Here is a 23,873-nt window from a genome sequence, read left to right on the forward strand (position 1 = left end):
AGACCTGAGCCAGCCAGGTCACTCGATACTATTATTATTATATTTCGATTTTCATAGTTCGGCAGGCCTTTATTTGTTTAGAACAGTATTAGAAGTTAATAAAAACTAAGATAAAACCTGCCCGAATGATAAAGGTTGCTGGTTAAAGGTAGGCGCACACAGATCATCATTGGACGGACGGCACGCATCGGACGATTAGATTTGATGCATTGTTTTCAATTAGAGTGCGCATGCCTATACGATGCGGATTCACTCAAATTGAAAACAATGCATCAAATCTAATCGTCCGATGCGTGCCGTCCGTCCAATGACGATCTGTGTGCGCCTACCTTTTAATTAACGCAAACTTGAGAATTTCATCACCTGAGAAAACAGCTAATATTTTGCAGATAATTTTCATAATGAATGAACTGTTCCATTACAAGCAATGTAAACAATAAATTTGAATTTACAAATTGTAATAACAGATCTGAATTTCCTGAACCAAATCATTTTTCAACGCGCTTTCAAGAACCGATTAATCTTGATGAATTTACATAAACTCGACAAGAATTCATTCATCAATCTTGTCCATTGATTTACACAGATTCTTATCGATAACAATCAATGATTTATTGGAATATTTCATATGATAACAAAGTACTGAAATACATTTGATTCTAAAAATATATATTTAGAGATATGTATGTGTCGATGTAAGTATGATTGATGATTTACAACAATGTACAACGTTGATTATTACTGATTCGACGATGATCGAACGACGTTGACGTTAATCACGTTGATTATTATTCATTCAATGTTGATCGAACGACGTTGACGTTAATCACGATGATTATTATTGATTCGATGATGATCGAACGACGTTGACGTTGATTATTATTCATTCAATGTTGATCGAACGACGTTGACGTTAATCACGTTGATTATTATTGATTCGACGATGATCGAACGACGTTGACGTTAATCCCATTGATTATTATTCATTCAACGTTGATCGAACGACGTTGACGTTAACCACATTGATTATTGTTAATTCGACGTTGACGTTAATCCCGTTGATTATTTATTATTCATTCAACGTTGATCGAACGACGTTGACGTTAATCACGTTGATTATTATTCATTCAACGTTGATCAATCGACGTTGACGTTAATCACAATGATTATTATTGATTCGACGTTGATCGAGCGACTTTGACTGTACGGCAATCAAGTTGATTATGTTGTACAACATTTTTATAATTATATGTTTGTTAATAATATTGCATTTGTATTGATTTTGGAAAACCGTATCTTATGTTATCTTGTATTTTGAACAGGATCAGTGACTAGAAGAACGAGGTTTTGAACTAATGATCTAGTGTTAGCTTACCACACTCTTTTTCTCCTCTAGAATGTGCTTGTAGCAAGCCTGAAAACAAAGATAAAACACAATCAATTAGTATTCAATCACTCATAAAAAGAATCTCAAAAACTGATCACTTCTAAGGATAATCTTCAATAAACTAACATTTAATCTCTAATAATTTATATATTTATTTATTCAATGATACACAAAACAAAATTCATTAAAATGATGGGGGAAGGCTGTTGGTCCTTCCCAACAGCTGTTGGTTGTTGAAGAAATACAGTTTTATTTTTGTCGCATCCACATTTATTGTACTTTTGTACAGGACTGTAGTTTAGTGTTGAAACTTCGAGAATATGTGTAGGTTTCAATACGAAACTGTACAAAAGTATAATAAATGAGGATGTGACAAAAATAAAACTGTGTTCCTCAATTATGGAGAAATTCCACAATATCAATTCTCATTCGAAAAAATCTGTTGTGGTACACTCACACAACTTTCCTTGCTCATGTTTGAAACTACGATCAGACTTCTGTATATGTGTATATATAATTGTTTTCAGAGTACTTTTTCCTTTGTGTAAACTGTGAAATTCGATGATTTTTTTTAGTCGTCATTTTTTTAAAGTCGTCGAAACAGCTGTTCTACAGATGAAATAACTCGACTATGTGTTCTTTTTATGAACTGCGCTACCTACCTCATGCATGAGAAGGAGGTTACTAAGTTTATTTCTCAAGGATATGGTGGACCCCCCATTAGTTTCCCAGAAAGAAGACTCATGCCAGTTGATAGAGCTGATAAATGAGCTGATAATACCCTATACAGGGTATGAATTTGAAAAAATCGGTCAAGTTATTTTTGAGAAAATCATGAAAAACATGGTTTTTTAGTAATTATCCGCCATTTTTCTCAAGAATATTACGGAGCTCCTGCAATTTTCCCAGAAATGAGACTCGTGTCAGTTGATAGGGCTGATGAATACAGGGTATGAATTTGAAAAAAATCGGTCAAGTTATTTTTGAGAAAATTGTGAAAAACATGGTTTTTTAGTACGCCGCCATTTTTCTCAAGAATATTACGGAGCTCTTGCAATTTTCCCAGAAGAAAAACTCATGTCATTTGATAGGGCTTATAAATAGCTATCCATGGTATAAATTTGAAGAAAATCGTTAGAGAGAGCCGTTTTCGAGAAAACCGTGAAAAACATGGATTTTTAGTCATTATCCGCCATTTTTCCCAAGAATATTACGGAGCTCCTGGAATTTTCCCAGAAATGAGACTCATGCCAGTTGATAGGGCTTATGAATAGCTAGCTATCCATGGTATAAATTTGAAGAAAATCGTTGGAGCCGTTTTCGAGAAAACCGTGAAAAACATGGTTTTTTAGTCATTTTCCGCCATTTTTCTCAAGAATATTACGGAGCTCCTGAAATTTTCCCTGAAATGAGACTTATGCCAGTTGATAGGGTTTATAAATAGCTATCCATGGTATAAATTTGAAGAAAATCGTTAGAGCCGTTTTCGAGAAAACCGTGAAAAACATGGTTTTTTAGTAATTATCCGCCATTTTGAATTCAATTTTATTGAATTTCTTATTGTCGGATCCTCATGGTATAAGGACCTTAAGTTTAAAATTTCAAGTCAATCGGTTAATGGAGTTATCGTGTATAGTGAAAAATCATGTTTTTGGACTCAGGGGACCTTGAAACGTATAGAAAACTTGAAATTAGGGTAGGCTACCTTAATTTTTTTGGAAAGCAATACTTTCCTTACCTATGGTAATAGGGCAAGGAAAGTAAAAAGCTGTTGGTTGATTGGAAGGTTTTTGGGCACAGCCCAAAACTGATCCTTCCCGGAATTTCGATTCACTAGTCTAAAAAGAAGGTTTCAGTCACTTCAATTTTTCACATAAAAACTTAATGTCTTTGAATAATATATTCCAAGTATCTTTGAAGATACGATATTTATTAAGATCAACAAGAATTTCAGAGATATTTGAAAAAATTCTGTCCTATTTGTCAATTTTGTTACTTCAATTGAATTATTGGTATTACATAGAAAGATACTTAATTATTCATTTGTTATTCATATCTAGCAATATGATTTCTTACATCTGATGAATAAAGTATTTTTCTATTCTAGTTTGAACTGGCTTGAATAAATCCATGTTTTAATATAACTATAGTGATGTCCACGTTATAATGGCAGTATTTCATTAACATTGGTGTTGCTATCCTTGTCTATCATTCGACAAAGCAGATAGCGCTATCCTTCTCTAGCTCCGCAACGTTGCCAGATCATTTTCAACAATGTAGAAATATAATTAATAAACAAAATATTCAACCTCAATTATGAAAATTTATCATTTAATCATTGAAAAATAGATTTCCTTGGCAAATGAAATATGATTATTTCCAACAAGAATCAACTCAACAGTTGATATTAAATCAGATATACCGATATTAGCTATCCTCAATGGCAGTGACAAGGCAGAGAATCGACAACGCTGTTCTTCTATCTTTCTCCACTGCCATTATAACGTGGACCTCACTAGTCGAAGAGAATCACTTCATTGGTTAAAATAGAATAGAAAAATACTTTATTCATCAGATGTAAGAAATCATAGCCACCTCTAATACAAGGCCCCGGCCTATGATCTTGCAACGTCGCAGCGTAGGCCTAGAATCTAATACATGATTGGTAAAAAGATCAGCTGGTATTTTTCAAAATCTTTTTCACCAATCATGTATTAGATTCTAGGCCTACGCTGCGACGTTGCAATATCGTAGGCCGGGGCCTTGTATTAGAGGTGGCTATGAAGAAATACATAGAAAAGTGTCAATAAACTGCAATATAAATATAAATAGCTAGGCTAGCCTAGTATATAAAGACAAAAACGATTTGTAAAAAATCAATGTTGAACTCTTGAAAAGAATACAGCGACAATTTGACCAGATATTCCTTTAAATTCTTTGTAAACATCTAATATTTGGAGACTGCTTGGTAACTTTACAAAACACTTCTATAGTGTGGTCCATGTTATAATGGCAGTGTAGAATTGAAAATACTGTTGCTGTCCTTTTCTATCATACAACAAAACAGATAGCGTTATCTCTCTCTCTCTCTCTTGCTTTGCAATGTTGTCTGTTTGCCAGAATATTTTATTTTTACTTTTGACAGTGACTGTACAAAAGTAGACAAACAATTCTCAGCCGCCATTTTTTTCACCATTCTATCAAAATACTCTAGTGCACAAGTCGGATAGTTGTATTTTTGAAACAATTAAATAATTTTTAGACATTACCGTATAAGAAACACAAATTAAAATACCTGAATTGACATTTTAAAAGTTGATAACTAACTATCCTAGACTTCATCAATGCTTCAGTTAGCCTACACGTATAGGTTAGACCTACTCGTACCGGTATAAATAATATTGAAAGGTTATTTCAGAATTATTTCCATTGAAATTACTTATTTTAAATAGGATTTATATTTTTCAATTATTAAAAAAAAATGGAATAGAATGCCTACCAAATACCTTAATTTCTATTGATTTGAAATTCAGATTGGTGTATCACAGCTTTTTAAATTAGCCGCCATTTCAGGTTTGTATAGAAATAAAATCTGATCTCAGTTATGGAAGCAAATTTTTGAATAAAATTATGTAGAAATATATATTCTTGATTAATTTGACATTAAATTGATTATTTTATCAAGGAAATGATAATTATAATTAGATCAAATTCAATGGGATGAATTGAGTAACAGCTGTGTACACTCAGTGGCAAAATGGAGAGACTTGGCAACGTTTTTCTCCTATCTTTCTTCACTGCCATTATAACGTGGACCACACTATAACCTCTATAATTTTCAGAACAGCTGCGCATCGTAGTCCGAGACATGAGTGATTATACCCGATATCTTTAAACTATCATCAACTATGTTGGTAATAAAGTTATCTATCGCTGTTTCAGATGTGGTAGTAATTCTTGTAGGGAAATTGATATTAATAATTTGGTTATATGGTATGATATGTGGTGGTATTTCTCCATAATTGAAAGAATGAGATTGATATTGTCTAAAATGTTATTGACAATATCAGTCTTTTTCTTTCAAATTGATACTAGTAGCTCTGCGAACAGTAGACCTCGCTCATGAATACAACTTTCAATTTAATGAGAAGGGCCAGTACAGTAAGTACAGTATATTGTGAAGATTTAGCCATGTCATCTATTATTTTCTCCATTGAAAGTGATAGAGACACTGTTTGCAGGGACACCGGACTTATCAAGGAGGTACCTTTATATCGTCTCCATATTTACAATATAAACATATATTATAACTTTTCTAATAATTAATTATAAGAAATCGGTCAACTGACGGAAGAGTGGAATATGCAGTAGGCAATTTAGATGATGAATCGTCTCACAGACGATGGTGAGATGGAAAATGATTCTAAATAAGATGGGTTTGTTGGTGACAATGACACGAGGTTGCTAATGATGTTTTTCATGTGGATGCGAAAAAGTAGGAACATGAATTGCTGTATCTTCAAAGATACGAAAAAGTAACTTTTGAGGTTAGTTTACTGTTTTTTTAATTATTAAAAAAACCGGAGGTCTTACCAAAAATCGTTACACATACGTTTCTGCGCCTTGTTTCAAAGAACTTGCATACCAAATTTCATCCAAATTGGACAATAACTGCGACTGTAACTGCGGTACAAACAAACAGACAAAAGCCGATCGAGTCGAAACTAAGACCTCAGCTTCTCTTCGGTCAATTAATTGGTTGGTATTACTATTTGATCAGAGGCCCACGGCTCACTATGTAGAAGCTATGTACTATCTACTGTAGGAGGCGGTGGAATCTGGAATTCGACAACAATGCGTTCCTATAATTTCCACTGCCCTTATAACTTGAATCCCGCATAGTATTGGAAATAGAAACTCACGTTCAAGTTGGTGAAATGGTAGTTGAACTCTCCAAGTTTGAAGCGCTCCTCCATGAAATCGCTCATGAATTTCACCTCGGACGCCAAATGGAGAATCTGAGATCGAACTATGACAAACTCTAGAAGTGGAATTATACGATCTGTGGTCCATAGGTAGTCTTCGCCCAGCTTTACTTTCACCTCCTGCGAATCAAATGAAAATTGATTAATGAATTAAATTATACTTGAATAATTACATGAATAAGTTGTGTATTGCTCAAAATTAAATGTTAAGTTAATCTGCAACCTAAAAACATATATTGATACACTCTTAGGCTAGGGCCACACGAGCGCACATAGTGCACCAGATTCCACCTGCAACTTACTTTTTGCGGCCGTCGCCAATGACACCACACGAGGGTTGCGTGTGGTGCGTCAACGTCAGTTGGCTTTACGCAATGGAACCAGACGAAGCAATAACTTTTTCCTCCACCTACTGTCTAAACTACTTACTTTACTCCCTGAAACCTAATACTAAAGTGTCACTTTTTCGCTCTCGGTAGTAAAAAACAGAAAAACTCCCTAGGGAGGAAAAGTGACTCCATTTAAATAACATGGGGAGCATCTCTATTTTGAAACTTACATTGTAATAGGTTAGAAGGTCTAAGCTCAGATGAGAAAGCATAATAGAGGTGTCTGTCATTGAGTCAACTGAATTCAATACCACAACCAGAAATTTGATCAACTCATGAAATATATGTTTGTATGATAATTATTATATTCTTAATATTAGTAGACGATAAACATTTATACAATTTTTAAAATATTTTATTCAATTCAAAATACCAGCCAACAACTATTTTCGATCTGCAATTCAAATCTGAACCGCGTGATCTGGAGTCAGCCATTTTTGGTAGCTGCCCAGCTGATATAATTGTTACAAGTTTTGCCGATAGATAGCGCAATCGGCAGGGCTAATAAGACGACCGGTTTTTAGGTTTCAGATTTTAGGTTATGTTGTTAGGAAACATTGTCACCAATACGTAAGTTATTAAAATGATATTATTTGCAGTTTCTATAAAAAAATGTAGATGGAGGAAAAATGTTGTGTACATCACGAGCGAAAAATACGTTTTCTCCCTCGGGAAAATTGTTGCCCTCGGTTTCGCCTCGGGCTTCAAACTTTTTCCCACAGGGAGAAAAAGTCGTACTTTTCACTCTAGATATACAAATAACTATATTATGCTTATGCGCAATCACTTTTCCAATATGGAATTGAGATATGGGGGGCTGCTTATGATATCCATATTAACAAATTATTTACATTACAAAAACACCTTATCAGAGCTGCATTATGCAGGCCAAGATTGTACCCTAGTAGATTTCTTTTTCAAGAATTCCAGGTGCTTACAGTGAGGCAAACATATGTTAAAAGAATCATATTATTCATTAATAAGAATAGTGATAAATTCAACTTAATTCTACTCAATCCATTATAATTTGCGTCCCTCCAATCCATTACAATTTGATATTGACTATACCAGCTCAAGTGTATGTAGACGTCAGTTTGAATATCAGTGTTACTTGTTTATAAATAAAGTCCCAAATGAATTCATTATTAATAGAATTACAAAATCCATAATGAATCTTATACTGGATTGGATTAGGATAAATGTTTATTTTACATTATCTATATCCATTATGTAGTGTTTCATTCTAGTTTTATAAATTTAAAAAAATATCTGTCATGGCTCCCTTGAATTGGTATTTTTGAGTTTGTCATTTGCTTGTGATTTTGTTACTTTGTCTTATCGTTTGTAATTATTGAGATGTGTTCTGGTTTCCATAATTTTATTTATTCTAGTGGTTTGAATAAGCTCTTTTTCTTTCTATTGACATGTTTGCTGTACCTAGTTGTTCGAACTCACTGCCGGCGCACAAGTTTTCTTTGCCGGTAGTGCCATTTTGTAAGTTAGAATATTTATTTTATCAATCTGTATTATTTTTTATCAATCTGTACTCTTAAGCTGCGTACAGACTTGAGCACCACGAACACGCGCATTTCACTTTTCATCAGCTGATTATATCTGTATTTGTACAGAAACAGTAAGATACAAATATAATAAGCGTAGCATCAGCTGATGAAAGTGAAATTGTCACCTGGTCATATGGGACATATATGAATCATATAATTATTTATCACATATTGATCAGGATTTTAGAGATTTTAAATAAAAATTTTAGTACGCTACCTATTGAGTTGGAGAACGTATTTGTTTTGAAAAACTGTATAAACATTTATTATTTTTAGATTATTATTATTAATATGTTGAATATGCCATTGATTAATAACATTCACATTGGGAGATGTGATGATAGCTATTCCAAGGCAATCCTTGTATTATTTTTCTTGAACATTTCTAGGTTATGTCACAGTCGAAAATTAAGGTTAGTTTTTTACGCATAATATTATGAAGAACTTCATTCTCAAATAAACTTTCAAACTATAAATTTAGATGGACTAATTCAAATAATTTAGGTATTCCATGACATTTATTTGGCTATTCATCTACTCGAAAACAATAACTGAATTGTGTTTGCACGGTTAAGTCTAGAACTTAAATTTAAAACCTACCCCTGTCAAGGGTTTAAAATCACGCTGTTTTAAGTTCTGGACTTGACGATTTTTGATAAATCCTCGACTCGGAAAGAGGCGAGAATCAAATTCAAGTCCTGGACTTATAAGTCCTTCACTCAGAAAGCGAAATTATTATCTCCAGGGTCTAACGTGATCTCTAAACTTCAGGGTCTATTTGAGTCCTCGAATATGTTAACGCTCTGACTCGGAAAGCCAATTTCCTGACTCCAGAGTTTAAAGCCGGTTAAAGTCTAGAACTTGGCTAAATAGGTCGAGAACTTATAGTACCTATTCTGTGCTTATAGACCCCGGAGTTTGGAACATAAACCCGTGACTCAGAAAGTTGATTAAGACCCAAGAGCTTATTTCAGTCCAGAACTTATAGATCCCGAGCTAGGAAACCGGCCCGTAAAGGATATAAAAAATCTGGTGTGGTACACTCACACAACTGTCCTTGCTCATATTTGAAACTGCGATCAGACTTCTGTATATGTGTATATAAAATTGTTTTCAAAGTACTTTTTCTTTGTGTGAATAATTGTGAAATTCGATGATTTTTTTAGTCGTCAAAACAGCTGTTCTACAGATGAAATATCTCGACTATGTGTTCTTTTTATGAACTGCGCTACCTACCTACCTCATGCACGAGAAGGAGGTTACTAAGTCCATTTCCCAAGGATGGGGTGGAACCCCCATTGGTTACCCAGAAAGAAGACTCATACTAGTTGATAGAGCTGATAAATAACTATACAGGGGATGAATTTGAAAAAAATCGGTCAAGTTATTTTTGAGAAAATCGTGAAAACATGGTTTTTTAGTAATTATCCGCCATTTTTCTCGAGAATATTACGGAGCTCCTGCAATTTTCCCAGGAAAAAACTCATGTCATTTGATAGGGCTTATGAATAGCTATCAATGGTTTAAATTTGAAGGAAATCGTTAAAGCCGTTTTCGAGAAAACCGTGAAAAACATGGTTTTTTAGTCACTATCCGCCATTTTTCTCAAGAATATTACGGAGCTCATGGAATTTTCTCAGAAATGAGACTCATGCCAGTTGATAGTGCTTATGAATATCTATCCATGGTATGAATTTGAAGAGAATCGTTAGAGCCGTTTTCGAGAAAACCGTGAAAAACATGGATTTTTAGTCATTATCCGCTATTTTTCTCAAGAATATTACGGAGCTCCTAAAATTTTCCCAGAAATGAGACTCATGCCAATTGATAGGGCTTATAAATTGCTATCCATGGTATAAATTTGAAGAAAATCGTTAAAGCAGTTTTCGAGAAAACCGTGAAAAACATGGATTTTTAGTCATTATCCGCCATTTTTCACAAGAATATTACGGAGCTCCTGAAATTTTCCCAGAAATGAGACTCATGTCAGTTGATAGGGCTTATAAATAGCTATCCATGGTATAAATTTGAAGAAAATCGTTAGAGCCGTTTTCGAGAAAAACGTGAAAAACATGGTTTTTTAATAATTATCCGCCATTTTTTCCGCAATCTTGAACTGGATTTTATTGAACTTCTTATTGTCGGATCCTCATGGTATAAGGACCTTAAGTTTAAAATTTCAAGTCAATCGGTTAATTAGGAATGGAGTTATCGTGTTCACAGACATACACACACACACACACCACACACACACACACACATACACACACACACACACACACACACACACCACACACACACACACACACACACAGACCAACACCCAAAAATCATTTTTTTAGACTAAGGGGACCTTGAAACGTATAGAAAACATGAAATTAGGGTACCTTAATTTTTTTTGGAAAGCAATACTTTCCTTACCTATGGTAATAGGGCAAGGAAAGTAAAAATGGTTTAGCTCAATTCTTGAACGATCCTCGTAATGATGAATCTAACTTAAAACTTTAAAAAAGTATACTTTTAAAGTACACTTCTGAATACTTTTGAAATTACAGATCAATAAAACAAACTAGCATTATCTAATATAATCATCATGATATCATTTTAAACGAATATAGAATAAATTTTGACGAAAGTCTACCTCTTTCATGCGTTCGAATGTTTCTCGCAGTACCATGAACTTCTCGAGGGGAATAAAAGTGGTCTTGAGATGCTGCAGTGTGACAATTGCCATGAAAAAGGCTGCTCGTGAAATTCGCCATTCTTGTTCGTCCATAGTTTCCTAGAATGAGGAGCGAAGCAATTAGAGAATAGCTTAGGCTAGAAACAAACACGAGCATAATTCAATTTAGCGGAGATATTGATGTATTTTATCTGAAACTCCTGAAACCAGTTTCATGAAAACGAGAATTAAGTTTGTTTTTCGGTAATTCTTCAAAATTATATTTTCAATATGTGAATATTTCCTATTTTAGTTATAATAATGTGAAATATTTCTTCTATGCTTAGTTTTCAAGCATCTAAATTTGAAAATCTACTCTGTGAAAATACTTGAGGACTGAAAATTTTGTGAAGTGAACAACTACTAGAGATAACCTATTTTGGACTATGTGTTATCTAAGTTTGGGAGATGAATAGCACAAGGTTACCTTATTTTTCCTCTCCCTATCATTTTGATAATGTACTTATTATATAGATGAGTGGATAAATGAATTTCTCGTGAAACAAGTTGATATAAACTAGTTAACTCTAGTTATTAAAAATTAATATTATCAAGTTAATATTAACTTGTCCAGAAACATTTTCACCTAAAATTGAAAATAAGCTTGAAATTTGAGAAAATGTGATTATTCAATGACAATCTGTTGGCAACTGTTGATTCTATTAAATCACTAGCCGTCAGGCTCGCTTCGCTCGCCATATCCGTCTAGCCAGGGGGCTCCGCCCCCTGGACCCCCGTAAAAAATGAGATCAGCGGGCTCGCTTCGCTCGCCATATCAGGCGTTATAATATTCCCAGGAATAGCTCTGATTGAAGTAGCAGTGCCCAATCAAATTTTCCGCGATAAATGCATTTCAATCTTCAACTTGGTGCCAACCTAACTAAGTCAACTCAACTTAATGCCAACCTGACAAAATTATTAATTTAGTCACTAGTTAACAACTGTTTCGAAGAGGTACTCTCTCTAGATTATAGTTCTATATTAACATATGGTATGGACATTTTTCAATTATAATTAAGAGATTGGAATAAGAAGAATATACATGCTAAAAGACGAACTTCAAACCCTTAAAAACCACCTCTGAGTTAAAATGATGCCTAAAGATTTCTTAGTGCGCCTCTAAAGGGCCAACTGAACATACCTACCAAATTTGAACGTTTTTGGTCCGGTAGATTTTTAGTTCTGCGAGTGAGTGAGTGAGTCAGTCAGTCAGTCAGTGAGTGAGTGCCATTTCGCTTTTATATATATATATATATATATATATATATATATATATATATATATATATATATAGATTCACTGTGAACAGATAGCAGATCTCGTGTGTATCCAGCGTTATTGTCCTGTCACCAGCTGACTCAGATCTTTGAATAGTAGACTTGAGATGCGCGTGAACACTAGCGTCAGGTGATCAATTTTCATAACGTCAAGGAAAGTTGTGTGAGTGCGCCACACCAGATTTTTTTCTTGAAAATCTAAGATGGTCCAAATTGATGTTAGTCTTTCACACATCATTTCTACACTATTTTAGTCGAAAATAAACATTCAAACTATAAATAAAATAAATAAAATTTTATTGTCGAAAAACCTTTACAGCATAGACAACGTCAATATATAACATAACAACGATAAGTTCAAGTCACCCACTTCTTTAGATAGATAGATAGATAGATAGATAGATAGATAGATATTACGTCTGGTTGGCCTCAACGGCGTCAGACAAGTAAGTCAAAATGCTAGCAAAAGCGAGACACCATTAATTTTTCATGAAATTTATATCTAGTATATAATTACTATTTGTCTTTGACTCTATTACAGTAATCAAAATAGTCCTTCAGACTATAAAAGCATTCCTCCTTTAGAAATAATTTCAAACTTCGTTTAAACTTTTTTATCGTTAATATTTCCCGCAACCGAAATGGTAGTACTTGGTAAATCTTTCTACCAATATAACTGGGTTTTTCTTCATACAAAGTCAATTTATGATATTCCGAGAAGGTACTCTTATGCCGTGTATTATATTCATGTCTGTAGTGAACACCTTCTAATATATACATACATTTCCAAAATATAGAGACAGGGAACACTGAGAACCTCCATTTCAATAAAATAGTCCCTACAATGTGTTTGTGGATGCAACCTCAACATAGTGCGCAATGCTTTCTTTTGACAAATAAAAATTTTTCTGAAGGTTACTCTCTCTAGCTCCCCATAGGGCCACTGAATATGTAATATGTGACTCCACCAAGCAATGATAGACCGACTTCAATAGAGGCTTATTATTTAATTTACTTAAATTCCTTAAGACAAAAATTCCACTCGCTATTTTACTTTCAATCTTATCCAATTGTTTGGTAGAGAGTTAGTGGGGAGGATATTTTTAATATTCTTTCCGAAGAATGGACATTGATATGTCCAAAGCTCCGCCAATTTATGTAGATGCATAACAATATGATTATTATCTATAGTTATTATATTACAAATTGCTTTTTCATATCATATACAGTTCAATAATTATTTTCTTAGTCTATATTATGTAAATTCATCTATGATTTTGCTGTATTGTAAGCTATTGTATATAAGTGTATAAGCCAGTATATATTGTAATCTACATAAATAAAGTACTCAACCAATCAATCAATCAATTGTTCCCCCCAACCCAGCCCTTCCTCCAGTTTCACCCCTAAGAAGTCCGTTGAGCTCTTGATTACCAATTCCGACTCTCCAATGAATAATTCACATCTATACATTTTGAATTAAGATGGATTGAATATTAATACCTGTCAATATCGAGGAACGACATGAGGGTCTCGTCAGAGTACTGGTTGAGCTCTAGCAACCTCTTCCTAAACGCCTCGTTTTCGTGTTCGTTGTCGTGTGTGTACAGGTCGAACAGACACGAGCACACACGAGGCAGTATCTCAGGGTGAAGCACGGTTGCCATGCTCGCTACTTCACTGCAATCAAACACACAATATCAAGTATAAATACAAAACAAAATTAAAACTAAAGTGCGAGATAAATTACTTTTAACACGGCTCTTTCTCGAAGACGGAGAGGTCCGATGCTCTATCCTCCACTAATCACTCCCACTACCTAGCAGCATTCCCTTCTTTTGTGTCTGAGTGAGAGAGCTTTGTAACGTGACGCGGCAACACTCCCCTCCATCTATTGCTGGCAATATTCCAAATAGTAATACTGGTCAGCAGGTATATTGGTTTGTGTATGTTACAGAGATGTTTTCATCACAAGAACATGAAGCAAAATGACACGGCGCATCCAATTGTGCGCAGGATGTCCGTCTGTGTCTACGCTACAAACTGTGGAGGGAGAAATGGGTTTCTCCTCTTCATGTTAAAAGTAATCTATCTCGCACTTTAGTAGTTCTGTGAACAGTAGCCCTCGCGCTCAGTAAGTTACATTGACCTGTTGTTATGTTTTCTCAAAAATTAATAAATAATTTATCAATTTAAAATGTCTAGAAAAAATCCTAAATAAACATAGAGCTTCCTATCGTACCGTGACGTGTCGTCCCGGAATGTGAGTGTGAGCGCTGTTATCAGGTCTGGCTGCAACTGTCTACAGCGTTGATGGAAAGATACATTTTCAAGATATTCGATGTTTTTGAACGGGTAGTATTTTAGTAGATAAATAATATTAAATTAGTATTCTCAAAAAGTAATAAATAATTTATCAATTTAAAATGTCTAGAAAAAATTCTAAATAAACATAGGTCTTTCTGTCGTACCGTGACGTGTCGTCCCGGAATGTGAGTGTGAGCGCTGTTATCAGGTCTGGCTGCCGTCGATACGCCAATCCAATCAACCCATCAGAGAACATTCTGTTTTGTCGTGTTGGTGAAAAATCAGTTTGTTGGAATTAACAAAATAAACTACCATAATGCTGATTTCCTACAAACTTCATTTCTCACTTTTCATGATTTTAGAAATCAATTTCTTTTCAATAATATTTGTTGCAATTTTAATCATCAGATTAAAAAAGAAAAATGTGAAAAAAAATGTTTTCTATCAATAACTCCAAACTAGAATCATGGCCTCAGCTTATGGAAAGACAAAGTTAGTAGACAACTGTCTTCTAACGTTGATGGAAAGATACATTTTCAAGATGTTCGATGTTTTTGAACGGGTAGTATTATAGTCCACTAGACAGCTGATATAATATGATGAATAATTCTCAAGTCTGATTTTTACGGTAATATTGGCGTTCAAAGGAGACTCCTTTTCCTTTTGTATTATCCTTAAAATGCAAAATTTCAAAAAACCGTATGTATACGTCGTCGCAAAATTCAAAAAGGAACATACCTATCAAATTGAATGAAAAAGACTAAGAAATTGTCAAAAACCACATATTTATTGATACTTAGAAAGACCGGTTTCGGTTATTACACCATTGTCAATCTCTGATAAACTCAATCTCAGTTTATCAGAGATTGACAATGGTGTAATAACCGAAACCGGCCTTTCTAAGTATCAATAAATCTGTGGTTTTTGACAATTTCTTAGTCTTTTTCATTCAATATGAATAATTACCACAATATCAACTTCTCAACTACACAAAAAATACCTGTCAAATTCCATGAAAATCAATTGCTGCGTTTCGCTGTAAAGGCGCAACACAAATATATACATAAATATAAACAAAAATATAAACATATAAACAAAAAGATAAATCCAAAACCGTCGACTTGAATCTTAGACCTCACTTCGCTCGGTCAATCAGATAGACCGGGATGATTTGAATCACAACTATCTACTATAGAAGACTGTGAAAATGTGAGGAACGTGGCATTTATGCCGTTCTATCATTTCCATTGACACGTGTAACTTGAATCTCACCATAGGACAGGTGAGAATGCTCTCATAGAATCCGATGGTATTCATTTTGTGATGTGTACACTCCCATAACAACTAATACTAGTCATTTTCTACCAGAGTGGAAACACTCAGGTGATAACAAAGTCAATGGAAATAATATTATTAAAAATTTACTGCCACTATGTGGACACTCCCACAACAAAAAAAGTTTACTTTTTCTACCACTGTATGGACACACTAATAACAACAAATACTCCCAATTTTCTGCCATTGTGTGTACACTCCCATCACAACCAATGCTATTCATTTTCTACCAGAGTGGGAACACTCCGATAAAAGCCAATGATATCAATTTACTGCCACTATGTGAACACTCCCATAATAACCAATACTCCCAATTTTCTACCACTGTGTGAACACACCAATAACAACAAATACTCCCAATTTCGTTCCCTTGTGTGTACACTCCCATAACAACTAATGCTATTCATTTTCTACCAGAGTGGGAACATTCCAATAAAAGTCAATCATATCAATTTACTGTCACTATGTGAACACTCCCATAAAATAAAATAACTTTTTCCTCCACCCACTGTCTAAAGAGCCTACTTTACTCCCTGGAACATAATACTAAAGTGTCACTTTTTCGCTCTCGGGAGGAAAAAAACAGAAAAACTCCTAGAGCGTAAAAGTAACTCCATTTAAATAACATGGAAAGCATCTCTATTTTAAAAACTTACATTTGAAATAGGTTAGATGGTCTAAGCTCAGATGAGGAAGCATATAGAGTAGTCATTAAACCAACTAAATTCAATACCTCAACTAGACATTTGATCAATATATGAAATATATGTTTCATGCTAAAATTATTACAAACTTCATATCAGTATACTATAAAATGTATAAATATTTTTTTTATATTCCATGTTATTCAAAATACCAGCCAATGAATATTCCTCATTAACTAATCAAATTTGAAACGGGAACTTCATCATAGTTGTAGTCGAGTAGGCCATTGTTGTTACAACTTTTGCCGACAGATAGCGCATAGCGCTGTCGGCCGTGAACTGTGTGATTACAAGCCAGCTGTTCAATTTTTAGGTTATGTTTTAACACATTTTACTGGTCACGTAGGTTTTTAAAAATTATTTAATTTGCAGTTTTTATAAAAACACCTTTTAGCAAAGGTGGAGGAAAAATGTTGTGTACATCACGAGTGGAAAATGTTTTTTCCTACAGATACCTTTAAAAGTGACCATTTCTGTACTGATTGCAGGCCGCAAAGAATCACTTTTCTGCACTAGTGAGCAAAGTGAGTACTTTGCATACTCCAGATTTGCAGCATGACAACGCAAAATAGTTAGTAGGTTATATGGAGCACCAATGCAGCAAAATCAAAATTGAATTGGTAATACTCATAGTGAGGCCCACGTTATAATGGCAGTGGAGAACAGCGTTGCCTTGCCATTATGTGCCTTCATTATAGTCATTTCAATGCTTACATAAGATAAACCCCCTTCAAGCAGTCACATAAATTTTCAATTGAATTACTAATCATTATAATTCAATTATTATTATTATTCAATTTTAAATAAATTAAGGTTTTTATTAATAATAAAATTACACAGAAAAACATTTGATGGATTTCAGGGAATTTTACCCATAATTACCCACTTTTCATATTCAATGTTAACTGTATGAAAAATTTAATGTGAAATACGTGCGCAAAGTTCATTTGCTGCACTTAAGAAACCATCATTCCGCACTCGCCTACGGCTTGTGCGTAAACGTTTCTTTCGGTGCAGCAAACTGTCACTTTGCGCACTAGTTGTACAAATAACTATTTCAAATAACAATAATAATTGTTGACCTCGGCTTTGCCTCGGGCTTCAAACTTTTCCCTCAGAGAGAAGAGGAACAGTACTTTTCACTCTAGATATACAAATAACTATTTCTACCACTGAGAGAACAGGCCAGTACAACAACCAATACTTCCAATTTTCTACCATCGTGTGAACCCTTCCATAACAACCAACGCTATTCATTTCCAGACATTGTGTGAACCCTCCCGTAAGAATCAACGCTATTCTCTCACCTTTCACTGATGACCAGCTCAGTGCCAGGCGCAGGCAGCGCCGGAAAGAGACACCTGACAGCCTGATAGAGACGCTCTATTAGTGAGTGCAGCTCCAGCACAGCATGTTGCAGCAACAGGTGCGCATGCTCCTGCATCGCAAGTGTGCCGTATGTGTTTTTGTAAGCCCGGCTCAATTCTGCCAATGCTATGCCAAGTGGATGGTGGTTACTGTCGAAAGCCTGGCAACATACATAATCTCAAATTAAATAAAAATCCTCCTCCATTCCACAAATAAGGAAAGTACAAATCTATAGAATATAATAGAGGAAATACATGGCTTATACATGTACATGATAGTAAATACACGCATACAGATGGAAACAAATTGGAAGTTGCATTTGTTCAAATGCTAATTAATAACTAATTATTATTAAACGTAGCTTTCAATTGAATAATTTTTGTATAGTAGCGCTCATCGAATTTCCATCTAGCTGTCCGAAGTCTTCGGGGTTACTTACAGCATTAAATTGAGAGTTTCGTTTAATAATAATTATTTTTTAATTAGCATTTGAACAAATGCAACTTCCATTTTGTTTCCATCTGTAGACTAGCTGGCCGCTATGGCTTTGTATAAAAACCGGTACTCTCATTTAGATGTTGTAAATCACCCCGGAGACTTCGGCTACTGCAAATATTGACAACAGGGTAAACAGCAAGATGAAAATTCTATGAGCGCTACTATACAAAAATTATCTAATTTAGAGTTTCGTTTAATATTAATTATTTATTTATTAACTTCCAATTTGTTTCCATCTGAGATTGGCTGGCCACTATGGCTTTGTATAAAAATGAGGGCAGCTATCCAAAGATTGTCAGTTTGGAGTGAGGGTAAGCATTCCTGACCGGCAATTAGGAGTTACTGGGTTCGTTTCCTGGGCTGACAAATAATTTTTGTATAGTAGCGCTCATCGAATTTCCATCTAGCTGTTAACCCTGTTGTCAATATTTGCAGTAGCAGAAGTCTTCGGCTGATTTATTTAAGAGCATTTAATTGAGAGTTTAATAATAATTAAGTTTACGCATCATCACATCTGATCTACTCAACTGATTAATTTGAAATTTTGCATATAGATTATTTACCGAGGATGCTTACAGGCCTATTTTAAATTCTTCAAGATTTCAGTACGTCAAGTTTTCAAATTAGATTCTTGAGGAGCATGGGTTACCTGCTGGTGCACTAACTAGTAGTTCTGTGAACAGTAGACCTCGCGCAGTTGAAAAACACAGCCTCCTCTAATACTGTCCATCAGAGTGAATTATGTCCTGTCCTGACGTGTCGGCGATATATCGGTGTGTAAACAACTAATGGCTGTTTGGGTTGTTGTATCGACAATAATTATTATTAATTATAATTATTAGCAGTACAATGCTGTTGTAAACAACTATGCTAACATCAAAAGCTTACCGAGTTGAAAGCAGAGAAAAGTCGGGAGAAAAATTTCAAAAAAACCTTATGTATACGTAGACGCGAAATTCAAAAATCTGGTGTGGTACACTCACACAACTTTCCTTGCTCATATTTGAAACTACGATCAGACTTTTGTATTATGTGTATATATAATTGTTTTCAGAGTACTTTTTCCTTTGTGTAAATTGTGAAATTCGATGATTTTTTTAGCCGTCATTTTTTTAAAGTCGTCAAAACAGCTGTTCTACTGATGAAATATCTCGACTATGTGTTCTTTTTTATGAACTGCTCTACCTACCTACCTCATGCACGAGAAGGAGGTTACAAAGTCCATTTCTCAAGGATGGGGTGGACCCCCCATTAGTTTCCCAGAAAGGAGACCCATGCCAGTTGATAGAGCTGATAAATAACTATACAGAGTATGAATTTGAAAAAAATCGGTCAAGTTATTTTGAGAAAATCGTGAAAAACATGGTTTTTTTAGTAATTATCCGCCATTTTTCTCAAGTATATTACGGAGCTCCTGCAATTTTCTCAGAAATAAGACTCATGTCAGTTGATAGGGCTTATAAATAGTATGGTATTCATGGTATGCTATTCATGGTATGTATGAATTTAAAGAAAATCGTTAGAGCCGTTTTCGAGAAAACCGTGAATAACATGGTTTTTTAGTGATTATCCGCCATTTTTCACAAAGAATATTACGGAGCTCCTGCAATTTTCCCAGAGATGAGACTCATGTCAGTTGATAGGGCTTAAAGATAGCTATCCATGGTATAAATTTGAAGAAAATCGTTAGAGCCGTTTTCGAGAAAACCGTGAAAAACATGGTTTTTTAGTAATTATCCACCATTTTGAATTCAATTTCATTGAATTTCTTATTGTCAGATCCTCATGGTATAAGGACCTTAAGTTAAAAATTTCAAGTAAATCGGTTGATTAGGAATGGAGTTATCGTGTTCACAGACATACACACACACACACACACACAACACCACACACACACACACACACCACACACACACACACACACACCACACACACACACACCACACACACACACACACCACACACACACACACACACACACACACACACACACACCACACACACACACACACACACACACCACACACACACACACACACACCACACACCCACACACACACACACACACACCACACACACACACACACACACCACACACACACACACACACCACCACACACACACACACACACACAACACACACACACACACACACCACACACACACACACACACACACACACACACACACACACAACACACACACACCACACACACACACCACACACACACACACACACACACACACACACACAACACACCACACACACCACACACACACACACACCACACACCACACACACCACACACACACACACCACACACACACACAACACACACACACACCACACACACACACACACACACCACACACACACACACACACCACACACACACCACACACACACACACACACCACACACACACACACACACACACACACACACACACACACACACACACACACACAGACCAACACCCAAAAATCATGTTTTTGGACTCAGGGGACCTTGAAACGTATAGAAAACTTGAAATTAGTGTACCTTAATTTTTTTGGAAAGCAATACTTCCCTTACCTATGGTAGTAGGGCAAGGAAAGTAAAAAGTAACATACCTGTCAAATTTCATAAAAATCTATTGCTGCGGTTCGCTGTGAATGCGGAACATATAAACATAAATATGAACAAAAATATAAGTATAAAGAGAAATGCAAAACCGTCGACTTGAATCTTGGACTTCACTTCGCTCGGTAATTGACCGAAAGGGAACTGTATAGAATAATTTTATTCTAATTGATGAATTTGAATTGAAACAGCAAAAATAATTAGTTCATCTTCAATTAAAACTAGCCAAACTAGTCAAAACACTGCTGCCTCCTTCTTCTTCTTCTTCATCCTCTTCTTAGCCTTTTCCCACTGAGGTGGGGTCGGCGTTTCTGGTCAGTCGCTTCCAGGAGTCTCGGTCATGGGCTGTCCGTACCACTGCATCATTTTTCTTGTACTTTCTCTAATATTTCTGTAACCTTCATTCAGTTTCTTATTATTTCTATCTCTTCTGGTTAGGCCGCAACTCCAGCTCAGCATCTTCATTTCAGTGACCTCCAGTCTGTGTTCATGGACTTTTTTAACTACCCAGGTCTCCGTTCCGCTCCGGTCAATACCACTATATTTGTTCAAAATCGTGGTTCACTATAACCACGACGATATAAACAATCGATTTGTCTAGTATATTTGATTTTGAACAAATATAATGGTATTGACATCAATGCCTTATTCTTTCAGTTAGATAGCTAGTAGTTCTGTAAACAGTAGACCTCGCGCAGTAATGAACCACAGCCTCCTCTGTTCATACTGTCCCTCAAAGTAAAATATGTCCTGTCCTGTCGTGTCGGCGAGATATCGGCGTGTAAACGACTAATGGCTGTTTGTGTTGGTGCATCGCAAATGCTAGTCATCTCTTGTGAGCAGCTACTTTCATCAAAAGCTGACCGAGTTGAAAGCAGAGAAAGGTTGGGAGAAAATATTATCTTACTTTGAGTTACCAATTGCCAACGTTAGTAGACAGATTCTACTAACTTTGACTAATTGCATGTGTCATTGCATGTAATTGATAACCCACTTGTCAGCTGATTTATGATGAATTAACACTATTGTACTTGATCTGCACTAGTAGTTCTGTGAACAGTAGACCTCACGCAGTATTCTCATTCACAAGTACCTGATTGTTACTATAGACCTTATGGAAATACAGCAATGGACTGGCTTCTCCACACATCTTTGTAATCACTTGTCAGCTGATTTATGATGAATAATTCTATAGTCTGATTTTTACTCTAATATTGGCGTATGAAGGAGGCTCCTTTTCCTTTTATATATTATCCTCGAAATGCAACATTTCCAAAAACCTTGTATATACGTCGACGCGCAATTAAAAAAGGAACATACCTGTCAAATTTCATGAAAATCTATTACCGCGTTTCGCCGTAAATGCGCAACATATAAACATATATTAAACATTTACTTTACTTTACTTTTACTTTTCTTGTTCGTCACAATTATTAAACTGCATTAAGGGAGCAACGATCCCGCAGTATATGACACGTCAAAGTTTAATCTAATATTTACCATCCCTCATATTTCAACATAACAGATCCCACATAACATACATCAATCAAAACATTATTCAACAATGAAGTCTGCTAACCTGTACGGACACAATTCAATAAGGAATTCCCTGAGTGTTTTTTGAACTCCTTCAAGCCATCAATTTCTCTTATGTGAGATGGGATTGAATTAAATATTTTCATTCCCATATAAAACGGGCCACTCTCCAGCAGGCTAACATTAAGACAGGCTAACATTTAAACATTAAGAGAAATGCCAAACCGTCGACTTGAATCTTAGACCTCACTTCGCTCGGTCAATGAATACTCTCGTTAAATGAAATCATAATTATGGAAGTCAATTATATTGATAACAAGATCTTGTAAATAACAAGGAATTTTCTGTTAGAAACATGAGTTATTAACTTTTGTCAAGAGAAAATTTTTGACGATTCAGTCAAGTTAATAACTTTTTGTTAATAACTCGTGTTATTAACTCCGGTGTAAACGCAGCTTTATAAATTTCTTAATATTGCGTTAAAGTCATCAGTTACAGTTAATTGGAGATTACTAATCGAAGCGTTAAACTCACCCGAAGCCGCTTAGCAGACGGAAGAATGAAACTAATGAATTACCTGGCCGAGATAGGCGACCACCATGCGGTATCCCTCGGCGTCAAGCTGCTCGCCGCGCCCAAAGTCCGGAATGGTCTGCAGCTTCTCATGGTGTCTGTGCGCATGCGCCGACCCCAGAGCCCGCGGCTACACCCTCCCAGGCGCGCTGCGACTGGTCGCCGGTCGCCGCGACTGCAGCCGTCGGTCGCTGCGACTGTGGCGACTCCCACGCGACACCCATCACTGCGTAGCACTGGCGGAAAATCGCCTTCCACTTCTGGTTGGGGTGGGTGGCGAATTTGCCGAACGACCTGCGAAAATTCAAATTATAGAAAAATATTCATGTACAGTCCGGGTCCAATAGCTTCGCCTATAGGCGGAGGGTCACTAGACTACATTACAATCCGAAAACATGGAACGATTTTGAAAATGTATCTTTCCATAAGCAACATATGCTCTTTTGTATCTTCTCAAAAGCAACGTGTTGCATCCGAAAAGATACACAAGGAACTTTAATCTATCTTTCCATAAGCAACAGATGCACTTTTGTATGTTCTCAAAAGCTTTATTTCGTACAATGTATTTTTCACTAGCTGGCCCGGCGAACTTCGTACCGCCAAATAG

The 23,873-nt window shown here is 35.6% G+C and overlaps 1 protein-coding gene across 1 annotated transcript in view; it reads right to left on the reverse strand.

The window, feature by feature from the left end:
- Positions 1–1,275: 1,275 nt before the first annotated feature.
- LOC111057945 (alsin) overlaps positions 1,276–23,873 on the reverse strand; it is an 82,261-nt gene continuing 59,663 nt past the window's right edge. Inside the window, exons 13-19 of the mRNA XM_039425301.1 lie at positions 23,362–23,560; positions 17,976–18,196; positions 13,826–14,002; positions 13,710–13,767; positions 10,965–11,105; positions 6,310–6,492; positions 1,276–1,414 (exon numbers count right to left, since the gene is read on the reverse strand). Coding sequence (XP_039281235.1) covers positions 1,367–1,414; positions 6,310–6,492; positions 10,965–11,105; positions 13,710–13,767; positions 13,826–14,002; positions 17,976–18,196; positions 23,362–23,560 — 1,027 coding nt within the window. The 3' untranslated portion in view covers positions 1,276–1,366. The remainder of the gene's footprint in view (positions 1,415–6,309; positions 6,493–10,964; positions 11,106–13,709; positions 13,768–13,825; positions 14,003–17,975; positions 18,197–23,361; positions 23,561–23,873) is intronic.

This window comes from Nilaparvata lugens, chromosome 3 (assembly GCF_014356525.2).
Source record: "Nilaparvata lugens isolate BPH chromosome 3, ASM1435652v1, whole genome shotgun sequence".
Taxonomy (NCBI): Eukaryota; Metazoa; Arthropoda; class Insecta; order Hemiptera; family Delphacidae; genus Nilaparvata; species Nilaparvata lugens.